The sequence below is a fragment of the Mastacembelus armatus genome, chromosome 19 (genome assembly GCF_900324485.2).
Source record: "Mastacembelus armatus chromosome 19, fMasArm1.2, whole genome shotgun sequence".
In the NCBI taxonomy this organism is placed as follows: Eukaryota; Metazoa; Chordata; class Actinopteri; order Synbranchiformes; family Mastacembelidae; genus Mastacembelus; species Mastacembelus armatus.
In genome coordinates, this window is record NC_046651.1 from 115,495 (window position 1) to 132,640 (window position 17,146).

The 17,146-nt window shown below is 42.4% G+C and overlaps 1 protein-coding gene across 6 annotated transcripts in view; it reads right to left on the reverse strand.

The window, feature by feature from the left end:
* The window catches only part of LOC113135085 (myosin phosphatase Rho interacting protein), a 43,114-nt gene that overhangs the window by 21,255 nt on the left and 4,713 nt on the right, over nt 1–17,146 (reverse strand). For 4 of the 6 annotated variants that reach the window (XM_026314724.2, XM_026314726.2, XM_026314729.2 and 1 more), the window contains exons 2-9: nt 13,329–13,406; nt 12,969–13,034; nt 5,572–5,723; nt 5,290–5,374; nt 5,031–5,202; nt 4,471–4,915; nt 1,189–1,315; nt 455–559 (exon numbers count right to left, since the gene is read on the reverse strand). In XM_026314724.2, the coding sequence (XP_026170509.1) occupies nt 455–559; nt 1,189–1,315; nt 4,471–4,915; nt 5,031–5,202; nt 5,290–5,374; nt 5,572–5,723; nt 12,969–13,034; nt 13,329–13,406 (1,230 nt within the window). Of the gene's footprint in view, nt 1–454; nt 560–1,188; nt 1,316–2,126; nt 2,179–4,470; nt 4,916–5,030; nt 5,203–5,289; nt 5,375–5,571; nt 5,724–12,968; nt 13,035–13,328; nt 13,407–17,146 lie in introns of those variants that run through there. The other 2 variants (XM_026314725.2, XM_026314727.1) reach the window with 2 other exon arrangements.

Genomic DNA, 17,146 nt, shown 5'->3' on the forward strand with positions numbered 1-17,146 from the left:
CGGCGTCCTGTTGTCACCTATCATCTCTGGTCACCAGCGGACTGCCGCCAACTTGGACAAGAGCACACCCTGTTGGTACCGATCTTCTCCGTTCACCAGCGGGCTGCCGCCTACTTGGACACAAGAGCTCCTGGATCCAGACACTCTTTGTCTCCAGCTTTTTATAATTAAAGAACTGTCAAACGAAGTCTTGCTAATTGTGATCTGCATTTGGGCCCTCCTTCCTCACTTACACATAACAATAATATGTAGACAGCACCCTGGTTTCAAATGCAGCACTGAAACAATTGTTTGACAAAACATTCATCATCAACTTTAAAAATAATAAATAACATCCAGCTTTAAGAAAAACTCAATTGTAATTTTATGGACAAATTAATAAATCATTATTCAGTTACACACAAACACGCACACACACTTCGCACGCATCATAACCTTTTACCAAGACACTCACCGTCATGACTGACTCAGTGGTTCTTCGGTCCAGGGATTTGGCTCTTCTCAGAGGGGGCAGCGTGGAGGGGAATTCCAGTCCCTGACCCACATCATGCCTCTGCTCCTAAACACACCACATATAAACACACCTAAGTGTTTCAACATTGTTTTTATAACTGTGCAAGGTAAATTACACCAGACCCTCACAATTAAAAATAAATAAATCCTTCCTTTTATGTATGGAAGTGCCAGCATACAATATACAATAATTACAGATCATTTAAAGGATTTCAGGTAATTTGATCTGTTTGATCTGGTGATGTCCTGGAGAGAAATTTCATGACAACTTCTCCTCCTATTAGGACCTGTGGGTTTTTGTGTATAAGTGCGTTATTCCTGAAGTTACTCTGGGTCTATCCAAGCACAGAAGGCCAGGGTGGGAAAGGGAAGCATAATCACCAGGGGAATCCCACCACAGAATGGAAACTGGAAATGAATACAGCACTTGCTACTGACCTCTGACCTACAACCAAAACAAAGACAGGACAGAGATGGAGAGATGGAGAGAAAAGGGCGAGGGTGAAGGGAAAAGATAGAGCAGGAGTGGGGGCTGCTGGGAGAGGGAAGTAAAAAAAGCAAAACCCATGCTGGTAGATCTGATGCTGGGCTGTTTACAAGTCTCACCATACCTATTGTCAATGGCTGCACAACATTGGCACTATTAGCTTGAATGGGCAAACACAGCAGCATTACCTCTCTGTGAAAACGTCTGTGCTCGCTTCGGCCCTGTCTGGTTCCACTCCGCCTCGACTCTTCCACCTCCATTTTCTCAGGATTCTCCAGCTCCAAGGCCTCCAACTTTTCTATAACACCGGAGCGACTGCCGACCAACACATAGACACACACACACACACACAAGTTAAGATGTATCCACAGTCCTGTCAGTATTCATTTGTTTTTCATTCCTTTCCAGCTATCATCTCCTTGCATGGTAGTTCTGGGATCCCAGTGATTCTATGGTCCCATTATGACTCTGCGTCATGCAAAATACACTGTGTAAACATAGCAATATGCAATTTAGAGGGAAGTCACCCATTCATAAGGTTGGTGACAGCAAAATCACTGGCATCAGAACTAAATTAGGCTCTGATGAAATCTGCTTCTGGAAGACCTATCAGTTTTAGCACTGCACCACAGATTAAAAAAAGAAACAGCCCACACTTGTGTCCATCTGTGATCGTCCTCAGTCTGCGATACAGTTCACAACTCAGAAACATTTCCATATAGGCCCTTTGTTAAATGGCAGAGGCATCTGTATTAGAGGGAGGAAGAATGTAAGCGGCAGTGGGAAATATTACATTACTCTTTTTTCTAAACGTTGCCTTTTTTGAGGATCTCTTACGGTTAAAGCTTCTATCCATAAAAGGAAATGAAGGAAGCCACTGCATTGTTTTTTTCTTGGCTAAAGCCTGTCCCAGACAAGCTCAAGTGAGGGTGCTAATAACAAGAATGCTAAGTGAGGGTCAGATCCAGCTGTGCACCAAGCAATGCAAGTCCTGTTTGAAACAAAAACGTAGTTGTGTCACCAGTTCACACTGCCTGATAGCAGAGGGTTGTGGAGTTTTAAACCCCAAAACTATGTTTGAAAAATCAATGACATTGCCTGGAACACCACACAAACTACAGCCTACATCACATTCACCTCCCACTTCCACCTTCATGCACAGGGTTTTTTGGAAATTTCTGCAAACCAAAACAACAAGAAAATGTTAGGTTGCTCTTTAAATAATGACTGACATGAGCAGAAGGAATGCTCCCTGAAGCATTTTGCTGGATATTTATTATTTTATTTTTACCTTGTTTGCTCAAAATATTTTTATAAACCTATGTAAGGAATTGAATATCTCTAAAAATGTGAAATTGTCTGTTGTCGATATTATCATGTAAAACTGATACAGGTGCTTGTTCAGATGAGGCCATTATGGTTAACTACCAGAGGATTTACACAATGATGTACATGCCTAAAAGGGGTTTAGGGCACAGATTCCAAGGCTGCCTTCCTGGCTTCTGCACACATAAACCTCCCAACTGGCTCAAATGAACCAGCAATGTGTTTAAGAGGCAGTACACGGGCACTCCTCTTTTCCTCTCCTCCTTTTCCTTTCACGTCTGGTATGGATGGAGGAACTGAATGAGACAGGAAGCTGCTTCTGGGAGGAAAAAGATGACCCCCCACCTCAGCCATTCAGTTTGTTTGAAATGTTGCCATCTCTGGTGTGTAAGACCTTTGACCACTTTACAAACAGCACTGGGGCTGAGGAGCAGATTACTCAATGGAAAGTACAGAGGATGTCTGTTTATACAGTCTATGTTTACTGTTAGTAAGTTTTCTGGTAAAAAAAGAAATGCAGGGAGTGGTTATTAAGAAACTGATGTCCTCAGAAACACACATATCAAAAGCACGTCACAAATCCAAGTATCTTCATTTGACCAAATACAATGAGTTTGACTCCTTTCCATTAAAACCAGTGTTATGAGAGTGTATGTGTGCACATCAAACGCTTTGTGCGTCACTGAACTGTGAGTGTGTCTCTGTATGCGTGCATAAATGCCTTTAAAAGGATAAGCCAGAGGCTCAAGTATTTCCAGACCACAGTGACTGAGGCATTAAGCTGAGATTCCAAGAAAGTCCACTAACCTGGTTCATCAGGTTAAATACTACACTGGGGACAGAGAGGTGTTATCATGCTAAGAATATCACTTCTTCCACAGGCTGACCTACTGATGAAAGTGTGTTCCTGTTTAAGCAAATTACTGTTCACTGTGCAAAACATATACATTTGCCAAAGAAATCTTCATCTGCTGAAGACGCGTTCAGACATGGGTGGGTCCATATCATAAGTACTTTCCAACACTGGCATTTACAGCTAAGATGAAGCAGCATTTCATCTCAAGTGTTTTAGGTTATTCACTTTCGGTCTGGTCACCCAGGCTGGAATGACACAACAGACGGGAAAAGCCGCAGAGCAACTTCTCAATGTACATCAACCAGTTTTAAATAGAGGTTGACCGATATGGGTTTTTCTATGGCTGACGCTGAATTTCAAAATCCAGTTCAGCCAATGGCCGATAAGCTATGCCAATTATTTGAGGCCAAAATGCATGGCTGATTTTCTTTACATTTTCTTTTCATACATTTAAGCAATGTTTCAGTTCAAATTACATCACTACCTTCTCATCTAAAGAGGACATTAGACATGATCAAAATAAAATATAAGAAAAAAAGACAAACATGGGGCCACAACATGAACTCTACAACAGACTAACTTTAACAAGTGGTTTCAGTGCAAAGGGACCCAAAACAGACACTCACACTCAGAGTTACTTAGATTTTAAAAACAATTTTTTTTTTTTTTTTTTTTAAGTTTAGTTTTCTGAAGTCTGGTTTGGTTTTTAACCTTGTGCTTTAACTTTTTTGTATACATTGGTAATCTAAATGGATCAAAAAGAGACAATAGAAAAAAAAACTGTCAATAGCAATGTGAGGAAATCAGCAGCTTTGCGAACATCACCTGCTCCGATTGCAGCTGGGAGGGACTGTCTGCTGCGCGAGTCTGAATACTCGCTAAATATAGAGACAATGTCGCTAAGTTGGCAGCAGTGGGGCTCGCAGCTCTGTGCTGCTGGAGTCCATCAGTCACGTGGTCTGTAGAAATCGGCTGCACGCACAAAATGTCTGAACAAAAATTTGCCTGAACGCTCCAGTGCCAGCCGATAGCCGATTGTTTAAAAACTGCAAATATCGGCCTGATATATCTGAGGACTGATAAATCGGTGGACCTCTAGTTTTAAAGGCACACTCCACTGACATTGTACATTCACATGAGTGTAATCAGCCATTGAAAACAGTGACAGACAGACAGATATTTTTGATCTTATCAATTTTGGCCATTTTGTTTTTGCCAGCTGTCAGCAGTTTTAGTCTGACATAACCATGTTCATGAAGCGTAGCATGAGAAAGAAACAGCCACTGACCTCCTCTCGGGGCTGAGGACGGCCTCCCTGTCCTGCCTGTCTGGGCTCCTAAACCGGCTTCTCTTCTCAGCCTTTCTTCCTTCAGCCTCCAGCCGCCTGGATCGAGGTGTGTCATGGTGACTGTAGGAGTGACTGGCCCTCTGGGTGGCTGGGTGGCTGTCATTACTGGTTACTGTGCTGCCGCTGGCGTCTGAGTCTAAAGAGCTCACCGAGCCACTGATGTGAGAACCATTGGAGAGGAGGGAGCTGCCGGAGGGAAAGGGGTCACTGGGGGCTGGGGAGAGGCACCGTGGGACTCCCCCAAGGCTGGAGCAGGACCCCGTGGGGGAGAGCAGGTCTCTGGTTGGCTGGGGTGCAGAGCCATGGAGCACCAGGCTGCCTCGGTCCACCTCATCACCATTCACTGAGCCTGCATCTGAGCCTGGACCCACAGATGCACAGTCACCTTGATGAGATGTGTTGTTTGCATTAATATAACCTCCTGTATTCATGAGCACCATTTTTGATTTAATTATTGAAAACTCCATGAAGCTCTATATAAATGTGTTATTCCTCTTTACCTGTGGGGGCAAGCGGTGATCCTGGAGGAAGGTCAGCAGCAGCCCAGACTGTAGCTCCCTCAGCCTCTCTCTGGTTCAGCTCCTCTTGCCAGATGATGGAGCTGGAGTCTGGAACCTTCTCAGCCTCAGGGATGCCAGAGCCAGTCACTGCTACCTTGGCTGGGCCTGGCTCCTGGAGAAAATCACAGAAAATAGTCAAAAACAATGAAATCAAGAAAAGTGCAACAGGTAGCCTTTTGGCTGACGAAATGAGGATTACTTGGGAGGTTGCAGGCTCCACCTTGCGTTTCTTCTTCTGGTTCTGTTTGTTGGTTCGGGGGTACACTACCAGCTGTTCAGTCCACCTGAAAACAGACAGACAACACTGTTTGTATTTGTAACCCAAACCCAATGGATCTTTATCTGCTTAACTGTTAAACTAATGTTGTATTTTAATTATTTCTGAAATCTAATTTTACTTAGCACTTATTCAGTTTTACTCTGCTGCACTGACTTTGTAATTCTGTTTATGTTTACCAACAGACTCAGCAAGACAACTTACCCATTGATGATCTCTTTACTCTCTCCTCTGATAAAGTATTCCTGGTCGGGGGTGACAATGCACAGAGAGTTCTTCTGGCCTGTCTTGGGCTCAGCATCAATGACGTCCACACAGAGGTTCATGTTCACGGTGCCCTGAGGCAGTGTGCTTGGCTAGAGGACAAATATGAAAAATACCTGCTCAATGTATATACTGTACACTAGCCTGTAGGCAGCTGCGGGTTCGAGGCTCAGGACTGGCAGGAATTGTCGGTGGGGCAGAGTGAATAGCCAGCGCTCTCTCCACCTTCAATACCACTACTGAGGTGAGACCCTTGAGCAAGGCACCCCGGGCTGCCCATTGTTCCATAGGTGTGTACACGGTGTGTGTGTTTATGGGTGTGGATGGGTTTAATGCAGAGCACAAATTCCGAGTATGGGTCACCATACTTGGCCACAAAGTCACTTTCACTGTAAGACAACCACAGGGCAGCTGAACAGGAACTTAATCATAAATCAGAATATGTATACAATGATCAACCTCCAAAGTGACACACAAAACTGACAAACGTGGAAAAAAAAATGGTAACAGTCCATCTATGTCTATCAACTGGTGTGCTTCCATATCAGATGGGTGACTGCCCGACTAAACACAGATTTCATTGGTATCACATTTCACAGCTGAAAACTCAGAGATGATCTGAGAGACACTGCACCTGTATCACCAGCTCACCATAGTAACTAGGCAAATCCTTTCAGTTGTAACACACACTGGGTGAAAAGGAGAGATGACATTAATGGGGTGCCAAATTAAAGCTGCTTTGTGTGTGTGATCAAATAAGAAGCTGTTTTTGCTTTGCGATTCAGGTAAACACACAGAACACTAACTTGATGCTAAAACCAGAGATAAAGAGGTTTCAGAAAGTTGTGGAACTTGACTGGAGTCCAAAATGGTGAAATTTTAACCATTCAAAATTAAACCTACAAGACAATCAGGAGTGCAAAAAATAAAAAGTCTGAATACTTCATGAACCCATCATATAGTTATCAAGCTATAGACAGTACATTGATTTAATTTCATATATGTTTGGTGTGATTGGACCATCATTTGAATCTGACAGCTTATGGTCTTGTAAACACCAGAGAAAAGAAATCCCTGAAACCGCTTTCCCAACCTTTTCTATATCTGCTCTGAATCCTGCTGCTCTGTTATCAGGCCTGGCTGGGCTATGCCTGCTACAGATGTAAAACAGGTGCTGGGTTTCTTTCCAGCTCCTTTTAAGGCCACTGAACACAGATCCAGCTTTATTAAGATCTGACTGTAAACCTCCAGGGGTTGCCAAATATGGCAAATTACACTGCATCGCACTTTAGAACTCTTTAGACGCTGTGGAAGAATTTCCTCCACTAGAAATAAAGTTTGACAATAGTAGTGGCTGAGAGCTAAGTGGAACTGGTCAAACTTACACCAGACTAATATCATAGAGAAATCAGATAAGATTAATCAGTAATGCTCATGACACATGTGTATACACACACACACACACACACACACACACACACACACACACACACACACACGCACAGAAGTTTAAATTATTTGGGAGGCCAAGACAACATAGCTTTGTTTTAAAAGTCAATGCAGGTTCTTCCCTCATCTTATTACTCTGGAATCTGGTGCTTCCTTATTTTGTAAATGAAGTGATGCATGCTACAGCAGAGATTTGTGAGTGACCACAAACTTCACCTCAGTATTTCATGGGTGACAGTTCTGCCCCGAGACAAAGGACAGCAAAAGATGTAAATGTCAAGGCTGTTTCACCAGTTAAAACATAGTTATGGATCCTGAAGTGGCAACTGCTCCCCAGAAAAAGTTGCTTTGGTGGAAAAGGACTCAAACACTGAAACACAGGTTTCTGGTGCTTCTATCCATCTATGTACCTTAAACCAAGAGCCTGGCTGTAAAACAATACTGAGCAGACACCTCAACAGCATAAATTGTTTCATCTCTGCAGCTAGAGGACATAAAAAATTCAAACTTATTAAAACCTTATTCACTATAGTAAATGGAGCCTAGTCTATCCAACCACTGCTGGAAAGCTCCATATGTCCCTCCACATAACATGTGAGTGAGACTAAGCAGAGATGAAGATGCACAGGGCCTGATGGTGAGTTTTGGGTGGTTTGTTGTTCTTAGGTGGGGCCTGTATTTGTAAAGTCCAACTGATCATGGCGGTGAGAGTATAAAGGCTTAGAAACCACCCTCTGCAACTGGCACCGAAACAAAGGAGATGTATCTGCCAAGGCTACCATTCAAACGCAAATGAATTGTTGTGAGTTTAATTTCTACACAAGTGGGCTAATTCCATATCCTCCAATTGTGTCTGCCTTCCACAGAGCTGCCTATTTTTAGCTTTGCAAAGGGATATTATTAAAAGCAAAGACTTTCTCCCAAACTCCTCATGCAGAGTTCACCCGACATGACACAACAGGCTGTAAAGTGCACTGAGAAGCAAAACTAAAGGGAAACAATATAACAAACAAACTGAATAAAATGCTCCATGCTAAAAATGGGATGTATCTAAAAGCAAATTTGCCAATCATGGTAAAATCTGTATTCCTTATTTTTTTTAAATTACAGTCAAGAAACATTTCCACCAAACATAAAAAACATAGCAGAGCCGACTTTAGAGTTAAATGGAGTACACCCACTCCATAAATGATGAATCCTGCAGGAGGCCTTTTACAAGCCAAGCCAAAGGCAAGTTTGCCACAGCAGGGTCTGGGGAGGAAACTGCTGTTTTATACAGTGCATGCTCCTCGACACAATACCTCCCATCAAAACCTGTAACAGACAGGAACTGCCAGTTCAGCTTCTCCTAAGACTATTGATGCTGGTATAGATGGAAATACAACAGCGCATACAAAACTTGTGAAAGACTGGCTTATTCTGAGTACCACATATGAAACTGAACCATTTTAAGTTTTAAAAAATGTAGGACAGAATGAGCTTTGGAATAAAGTGGTCCAATCCTGACCCCCAGCATGTTCTCAAGGTCAATGACCTTTTGACGTTAAAATCTTAAAACTTTCAGGGTGGTCTCACTTTTTTCACTTCTCTGAAATAAAATCAGTTTCTCCCTGTTTATGTGTCTCGCTGCAAATCTCTTTCCTGCACTCACCTCAGTCTGATAAAACACATGCAAGGACAGTGATGTACTTACTAAGCTATTTGTCTTAACTGTTGGACTGCTGAGCAGGGTGCCGTGCCGTGGTGGGCTGTGTGTGGAATGTCTGGGTCTGGAGCATATCTGATGTTTCCTCTGTGGTTTGTAGGGGCTACAGCTCCCTTTCTCTTGCTCTCTGTGGTTTCGGGACTGCAAGCTCACTGCAGTTCACCAAATAAGGACATTATTGGAGGAACTCTGCTTTAGATGAGGGAGCATCTTTTCCTCAGCTCGTGGTGAAAATAGCTGAGTTGTATGAGACCAGTGCTTCAGATAGCACGCCACAGTCTACTGGGTGAAAATAGCCGACGATGTCGTCTTTGCCTGGACCTTGTTCTTCAAAATGATTCAGATATTTGGACGATGAAGTATGCAGAAAGAACTGTTCCATTCAACTCCTTTTTTGATGTATAATTTAGGGGTGTACTGACTGGGAGCTGATGACAAGCTTTGTTCTGATGTTTGCAAAAGCATCATAATCATATTTGTACAAGCATATACACCCTGATCCTAGGACTGACTAAACACACAGAAAAGGCAAAGTATCACTCATTCTTTCTACAGTAAAACAATAACCTTATTACTCAGCTTGGTCACACTATTCCAAAGAAGATATAAGCTGCTAACAGCCAAGATGACAGCATCAACAACTGGGAGGTCATGGAAACTTCTAATTGCACAGGTGAGGTTCCAGATGCCTTGCACTGACAAGATGAAAATTTGCTTTGGACACACTTTAAACAGCAACTTAACATGAGGTTGAATGTGAATAATAACTTGAATGAACCATTTTTCCAGAAAGTCAATGCTTCTGACCAAAAAGGAGATGTCCACATGACCCCTGTTTGCTAGTTAGTTAACACAAAGCTAGTTAGTTAACACAAAGTTGACATGTCTGTCTGCTACAGACAGACATGTCAACAATGATTAAACTAGGTATGTAAGTATGAAACTCAATTACTAAGTGCACATAATCTAACTTTAAGTCTCAAAGCCATTAAACTACACTTTGTCATTTTTCTTAGATCTTGAATATGCTTTACTTTGAGTCAGCAAATAACATAAACATGAACGAAATGACTTGACTTCTAATACCCGAGACATAAGCCTGACCTGATGTGTGTCCAGGTACAGTCAATATTAAAAACAGATCTGAAATTAAGAAAAAAGTTTTTATGGATGCACTGAATGTCATAAATCTCCTTGTTATGAGAGGTTTAAAAGGAGCGGTTTGCTGATGAACAGCAATAAAAGGTGATAATGTAAAAAGAAAGAGAAATAGAAAATATAAACTCAAATATTACTCAAAAATATAAACCTCAACCTCAAACAAATCATATCTGCCCTCAACTGGTGGCTCAAGCTACTAGGTAAACAATGATGAGCCTGATGACATCAAGACCATAAAGAGGCTCCATGTTTAATAGAGCTCCTATCCTCAGGGTCCACAGCACAAAGCAGCCATTTCCCTGACCCACTTTTCCTGCCCCATGGAGCAGATGAAAAGACCACAGGACAATGAAGCAGATAGTTTTGGAATCACTGTTACAATGAGAGGAAAACACAACTGCACACCAGCCTGCGTGTCATTGGAAACACATTACACAGTGGAAACATGCACAGAGGCAAACGCAACCATGTTTCCTCCCATTGTCATCACTGGCAACACAAAGAGATTACCAAATGTGACTTCAAAAGGCTGGCTTAAACACAGAGGCCTATTCATGCTATTACAAAGTCAGTTCATCTTTTTTCTCTTACTGTCCTACTCTGTAACAGGAGAGACCTGCTGAAAGATTTCATCTCACTCAAAAAACAACTATAAATAAGGGCAAGGTAAAGCACTGGATGGAAACTGCTGCTATCCTGAATGTAACCTGTAAAAGTCAGTGTTTCAGAAAGGCTGGCTAGCAGTGTGCGGTCACCAGTGTTTACACACCAGCAGTCCAAGGGCCAGTGTGGTCAGCTGGTATGGGTTTGGTCACCTGTGGCACCCACACTGCCACCACAATCACAGACCTACAGTGGGAACCAAGAGTTGACTTCCAGGCATATTCCCTGTGGTTATCAGACCTGTTCATAGCACTCCCCTATGCTTATCCAAGAATCTCTCATAAACATGTGGTTATGTTTTAGCTATCAGTTTAAAAATGTGTCTTACCAACATATTTTGCATAATGTACATAAAATGATGGCTCTAGAGGGGAGCAGATTGTGCACAAACATTTTCTGACAAAAGCTATGCTTTCTTAATTGCTTCATTTTCAACGAAATGGTGAACAAGTTTCTGGTGAGGTAGCACATTTTCAGCACTGCTGACTCTGTAGTCTCTTGTTTTCTGACAACTCTCCACCAGACAAGACCATCACATTCCCAGGCAGAGCAGAGAACACTACTCTTATCTTCATCCCGCAAAAACAAATACACTTAAGATTTTATTTGATGATTAGTGAACAAGGTTGAAGCTAGAAACATGCCACGAGAGATGGTCTAAATTAGAAATATGAGGGGCATAAGCCTGTGTCATATGTCTAGAGTACCAGCTACATGGTGCTGGTGATACTGTAAGTTAAGAACATTAGGCATTACTGCAGTTAATGATACAAACCACTTTTTAAACTGTGACCCTGGTGCAAAAATATGGTACAAAAATGTATTTGACTGTAACAGATAAGGTTAAAAACAAATAAAAAAAAAAAACTAAAAAAAAAATATAAAAGCATTCCAAACTTCAGCCTTGCACACTGCAACACGCAGTGGCAATATGCCATATATTGCAATAGCCTGGATAGCCAGGATAAGGCTGCATCCAAAACTGCATACTTCTCTACTCTATAGTATGTGAAAACCAGTATGCGAGGCAAGTAGTATGTTCCAATTGGTAGAATGCGAGAAGTACCCATGACCTACTACTTCCGTCTGAATTCTGTAGTATGCATACGATGGACACTTTGCTATCTCATGAGGCCACGGGAGAGGAGACGTCATGAGCCGGAAAATGGCGGAAACCGCCAACATGATTCTTTTCAGGTCTACCTCAGGGAAAAGCGTTGTTCATTGTGGTTAAATTGCACTTGTTTAATATAATCTAAATAAATGGCTGACTTCTTGAAATTTTAAACAATGTAAATCAATGAGATGATTTTGTGAATCAGCTGTAAAAAGATATTTAACCATTATTTTTGAACATAATAAGCTAACGTCACTTAACTTCACACTGCTTTTTTTTTTTTTTTTTTTTTTTTAAATGAATATGTCATTAAGCAGTTTAATGAGATCAGAACATTTAATGGAATTAAAACATTGCAGTGCAGTACAGTGGGCTCTTTAAACATTTGCGTGGTTGTGATGATGCATGACACGTGACAACTACAAATGTAGTACCTACTAGATAGTATGTGATTTCAGATGCAGCTATATTATATTATGCATATTTTTGAATGGAGTAAATAGCAATAGTTGTAGAAAGACTTGCGGACTTGGGACTGGCACTGAGGCAACGTTAAAAACCAGTCACTGGGTATGAGTGCGACTTATCACATAAAGCCCACCCCATCGCAGATAAATGGCTGTGATAGGCCCGGCTCATTTGAAGCCACAGGAGGCGACTCCCTAAAACGGGGGCTCCAGACCCACATTCTTTCTCTAAGAAAGTGAGTGAGTCTGGCTGGCCAGGCTAATATTGCAAAACTCAATATCATTTAAAAAATAGTGCATCTTGCTGTGTATCACTTAGGTAATGTAATAATAAATTTGTAACAGAGTTAAACTATTTTGATGAATTTTCGTGTTATGAATTTATTAAAGAGTGCATAATTTTTTTTACAGTATGAACATGAAAATAAAGTGCACATGTCAGTGTTCTACTGCTGGACTAAGCAGTCAAAGACTCACAGCTTAACTTTTCAGTATGGTGTCTTGTAGGTGAACCTGCAAGTTGGTTGGCCCCTTACGTACAGAGGAAAGTATCGATATTGTGGGCTGGAATATCGATATTGTGTTGTTTTTTTTTTTAAAATAGACATATATCTATATATCAATTTTTTTGCAGAGTTCAGATTTAAAAATTAAGAGCTAATGGTGGGTGTAACTGTACTGAAGGTCATGTAGTCTTTCTCCAGTCTCACGGTTGCGTTCAGCAACATGGCTGCTACAGGACAGTAATAAGCAGCAAACAAGATGCACTACTTACCGATTCATCCAGGGCAAAGCGCAGACAGCCATGTTCATACAGCACAAAGAATCTCCGTTGCCATTTCTGACAGAAAAATCACATCCTCTTAGAAAAGACTTTATTACAACCAATAAAATTATTCACTTTAATAAAAGGATTTTTAGTGTTTTTCCCCCTCAATTAACTAAAAACACTAAGGCTGAAAGTTTTGCTTCACTTGTTAATAATTATGAAAAGCATGGGCAGTGAATGAAGTTCCCTGTTCAGTACAGTAATGCAGGGGTAGCAAAAGGATGTACATACACTATATATACACACACACTATCAATATACCCCCCTTAATTGCACAGATATACAGGTCTGTATACATGCTCTTACCCGGGATCTCTGCATAGGATTGTCAAAGTCAGTTCCCTCAGGGGCCAAGCACAGCCATCCACCATAAATAGGTTTAGCCTGTAAATGAAAGATGGGGGGAGAAAAAAATAGTAATTTAGGTAATCATTAAAAGAGGAGAGATGGTGTAAATATGAGAGAGAGAAAGCCTGAGAGAGAGAGAGAGTGAGAGAGGGAGAGAGAAGGCTGCTTGTGGTCCAGATGTTGCCTCTGCTCTCAGTACATTTTGCACACAACCAGTTAGTGGGCCTTTTAGAGCAATCAACTCTGTTTGATGAGTGTCTCTTTTTCCTGTTTCCCCACAGCAGATGAGACCAGTATGACAAACACCGACTGGCTGACAGCATACAAAAAACAAAATATAGGGCATAATTAACTTTCTGGACTTGTTTTCATCATAAACTACCTCAGCTGAGCAGAGGCAGAGGCAGAACAGTTCAAAAGTCTCTTATACAAAACTAACCTGTCTGTACTGAAAGGTAGAAGGCTCTGATTATTTATCTACGATTCTAATACTAGCCCACATTATTACTCCATTGCAGTCCATGCCTGCCAGAAATCTGTATGTGCTTGTATAGATATGCCTACGAAGGTGTATTTGGTTAGTTGAAACCACTAAAAAGGTTATTTTGGAGGGACAGCATGTTGTGACCCAGTTAAATCTAATGAGTGTGGTAATTTGAAAAAGGATAATAAACGGTGTCAGTCATGTTGTGACATCATGCACATTAGTTAGAGAGGGGTACAAACTCTAAAGAGACAATAGTTGTGAGAGAGGGGAGAAAACATGGAGCAGCTTTCAAAAGGAGCAAGAACACATCCCTGCATATGCTCACAAAATTAGAAAAAAACAAAAAAACAATGGCACTGTTGATAAAAACAGTGCTCTGCCAATTGTTGAGTTGAAGGTGGGGAGCTGCTGACCTCGACTGGGGATATTGTCTGATGGTGGAAGGAATACTTCAAGGATCTACTCAACCCCACCGACGCCCCTTCCATAGAAGAAGCAGAGGATGGGGAGTCAGAGGCTGATCCGCCCATCACCCAAGGTGAAGTCACTGAGGTAGTTCGGCAGCTCCTCGGAGGCAAGACACCGGGGGTGGATGAGATCCGCGCTGAGTATCTCAAGTCTCTGAATGCTGTTGGGCTGTCATGGTTGACAAGCCTCTGCAACATCATGTGTCGACTGAGGACAGTACCCCTGGATTGGCAGACCAGGGTGGTGGTCCTTCTTTTTAAGAAGGGGGACCGGAGGGTGTGTTCCAACTATAGAGGGATCACACTCCTCAGCCTCCCTGAGAAGGTCTATGGCAGGGTGCTTGACAGGAGGATCCGGCTGTTGGTAGAACCTCGGATCCAGGAGGAACAATGCGGTTTTTGTATCAGTTGTGGAACACTAGACCAGCTCTATACCCTCTTCAGGGTGCTCGAGGGTTTGTGGGAGTTTGCCCAACCAGTTCATATATGTTTTGTGGACTTAGAGAAGGCATTCGACCGCATCCCTCGCAACGTCCTGTGGGAGGTGCTCTGGGATTATGGGATCCAGTCTCTGAACAACCGGAGCAGGAGCTTGGTTCACATTGCTAGCAGTAAGTCAGACCTGTTCCCAGTGCATGTCATACTCCGGCAGGGCTGCTCTTTGTCACCGGTTCAGTTCACTATTTTTATGGACAGAATTTCTAGGTGCAATCAGGGGCCAGAGGGAGTCCAGTTTGGGGACCACAGGATTTCATCTCTGCTCTTTGCAGATGATGATGTCTACTTGGCTCCATCAAGCCAAGACCTCCATTGTGCACTGGACCGGCTGGGATGAAAATCAGCACCTCCAAGTCTGAGACAATGGTTTTCAAACGGAAAAAGGTGGCTTGCCATCTCCAGGTGAGGGGAGAGATCCTACCTCAGGTGGAGGAGTTTAAGTATTTTGGGATCCTGTTCACGAGTGAGGGAATGATGGAGCATGAGATTGACAGACGGATCGGTGCATCTTCAGCAGCAATGCGGTCAATGTACTAGTCTGCTGTGGTGAAGAAGAAGGTGAGCCAAAAGGCCAAGCTCTCTATTTACCGGTCAATCTACGTTCCAACTCTCACCTATGATCATGAGCTCTGGGTCATGACGGAAAGGAAAAGATCTCAGATACAAGCGGCTGAAATGAGCTTCCTTCGCAGAGTGGCCGGGCATTCCCTTAGAGATAGGGTGAGGAGCTCAGTCACCCAGGAGGAGCTCAGAGTAGAGCTGCTGCTCCTCCACATCGAGAGGAGCCAGCTGAGGTGGCTCGGGCATCTGTACCAGATGCCTCCTGGGCACCTCCCTGGGGAAGTGTTCTGGGCATGTCCCACCGGGAGGAGCCCCGAGGGAAGACCCAGGACACGCTGGAGGGACTATGTCACTCGGCTGGCCTGGGAGCTCCTCGGTGTCCCCCCGGATGAGCTGGAGGAAGTGTCCAGGGAGGAAGTCTAGGCATCCCTGCTTAGGCTACTGCCCCCGCGATCCGGCCCCGGATAAGCAATGGCTGGGCAAATATTAAACAGCTGTCTTTGGAGATTATATGTATAAACGCAGTAGAAGGGAATAAAATTATACAACATTTTGTACACTTTATATCATTTTCACAACTTAGAATAGATAACTGACGTATAGGGAGAGGAGGACAGAAAATATACCCATAAAAAACCTGTGTAGAAGCAAAACTAACAAGTTAATGGAATTAGTTTAATATATCATGCAGCTCAGGGGCGTTTTAGGGGTGCTCAAGCACACCTAAATTGCATTTCAACGCCACTAAAAAATAGGAATAATTAATCATTTGGCCTATTATTAACTAATGTCAGATTTCGCAAACATGTTAATTTTGCAAACTTGTTTTGTAATCTGTCACGCATGAAAAAGCAATGTAGAAGAAATAGGTGGTAGCAGTGAGTCTGATGGTGGAGATTAAATTCACAAGTAAGTTGAAAAGCAAATATAGTTGCTGCCTGTTCTGACTGTGAACATTGGGTCGTTATGGCTCTGAATTAGCAAATGAGTGGTTACAGCTCCATGGTGTGAATATTGTCAAATAATGTTAGCTGACTTAGCTTTGCTCCACATGCCAAATGAACAAACCACTGCTAAGCTGAACGCAGTTTTTATGAAGGAATTACATATAGTGGCTATGCAGTTACACAGTGAATTTATGGACACATTTATGGAAAGTGAAGCCAGGCACTGGACAAACCCTCAATCCCTGGATATCTGTTCTTCCATAGATTGATATACTTTATATATATATATATATATATATATATACAGTGGGTACGGAAAGTATTCAGACCCCTTTACATTTTTCACTCTTTGTGTCATTGCAGCCATTTGCCATAATCAAAAAAGTTCATTTTATTTCTCATTAATGTACACTCAGCACCCCATCTTGACAGAAAAAAACAGAAATGTAGAAATTTTTGCAAATTCATTAAAAAAGAAAAACTGAAATATCACATGGTCATAAGTATTCAGACCCTGTGCTCAGTATTGAGTAGAAGCACCCTTTTGAGCTAGTATAGCCTGCCCAATACTAGTATAGTATTGGGCAGGTGATGAGCAGTGCCTGGTTTTCTCCACACATACCGCTTAGAATTAACACCAAAAAGTTCAATCTTGGTCTCATCAGACCAGAGAATCTTATTTCTCATAGTCTGGGAGTCCTTCATGTGTTTTTTGGCAAACTCTATGCAGGCTTTCATGTGTCTTGCACTGAGGAGAGGCTTCCGTCGGGCCACTCTGCCATAAAGCCCCGACTGGTGGAGGGCTGCAGTGATAGT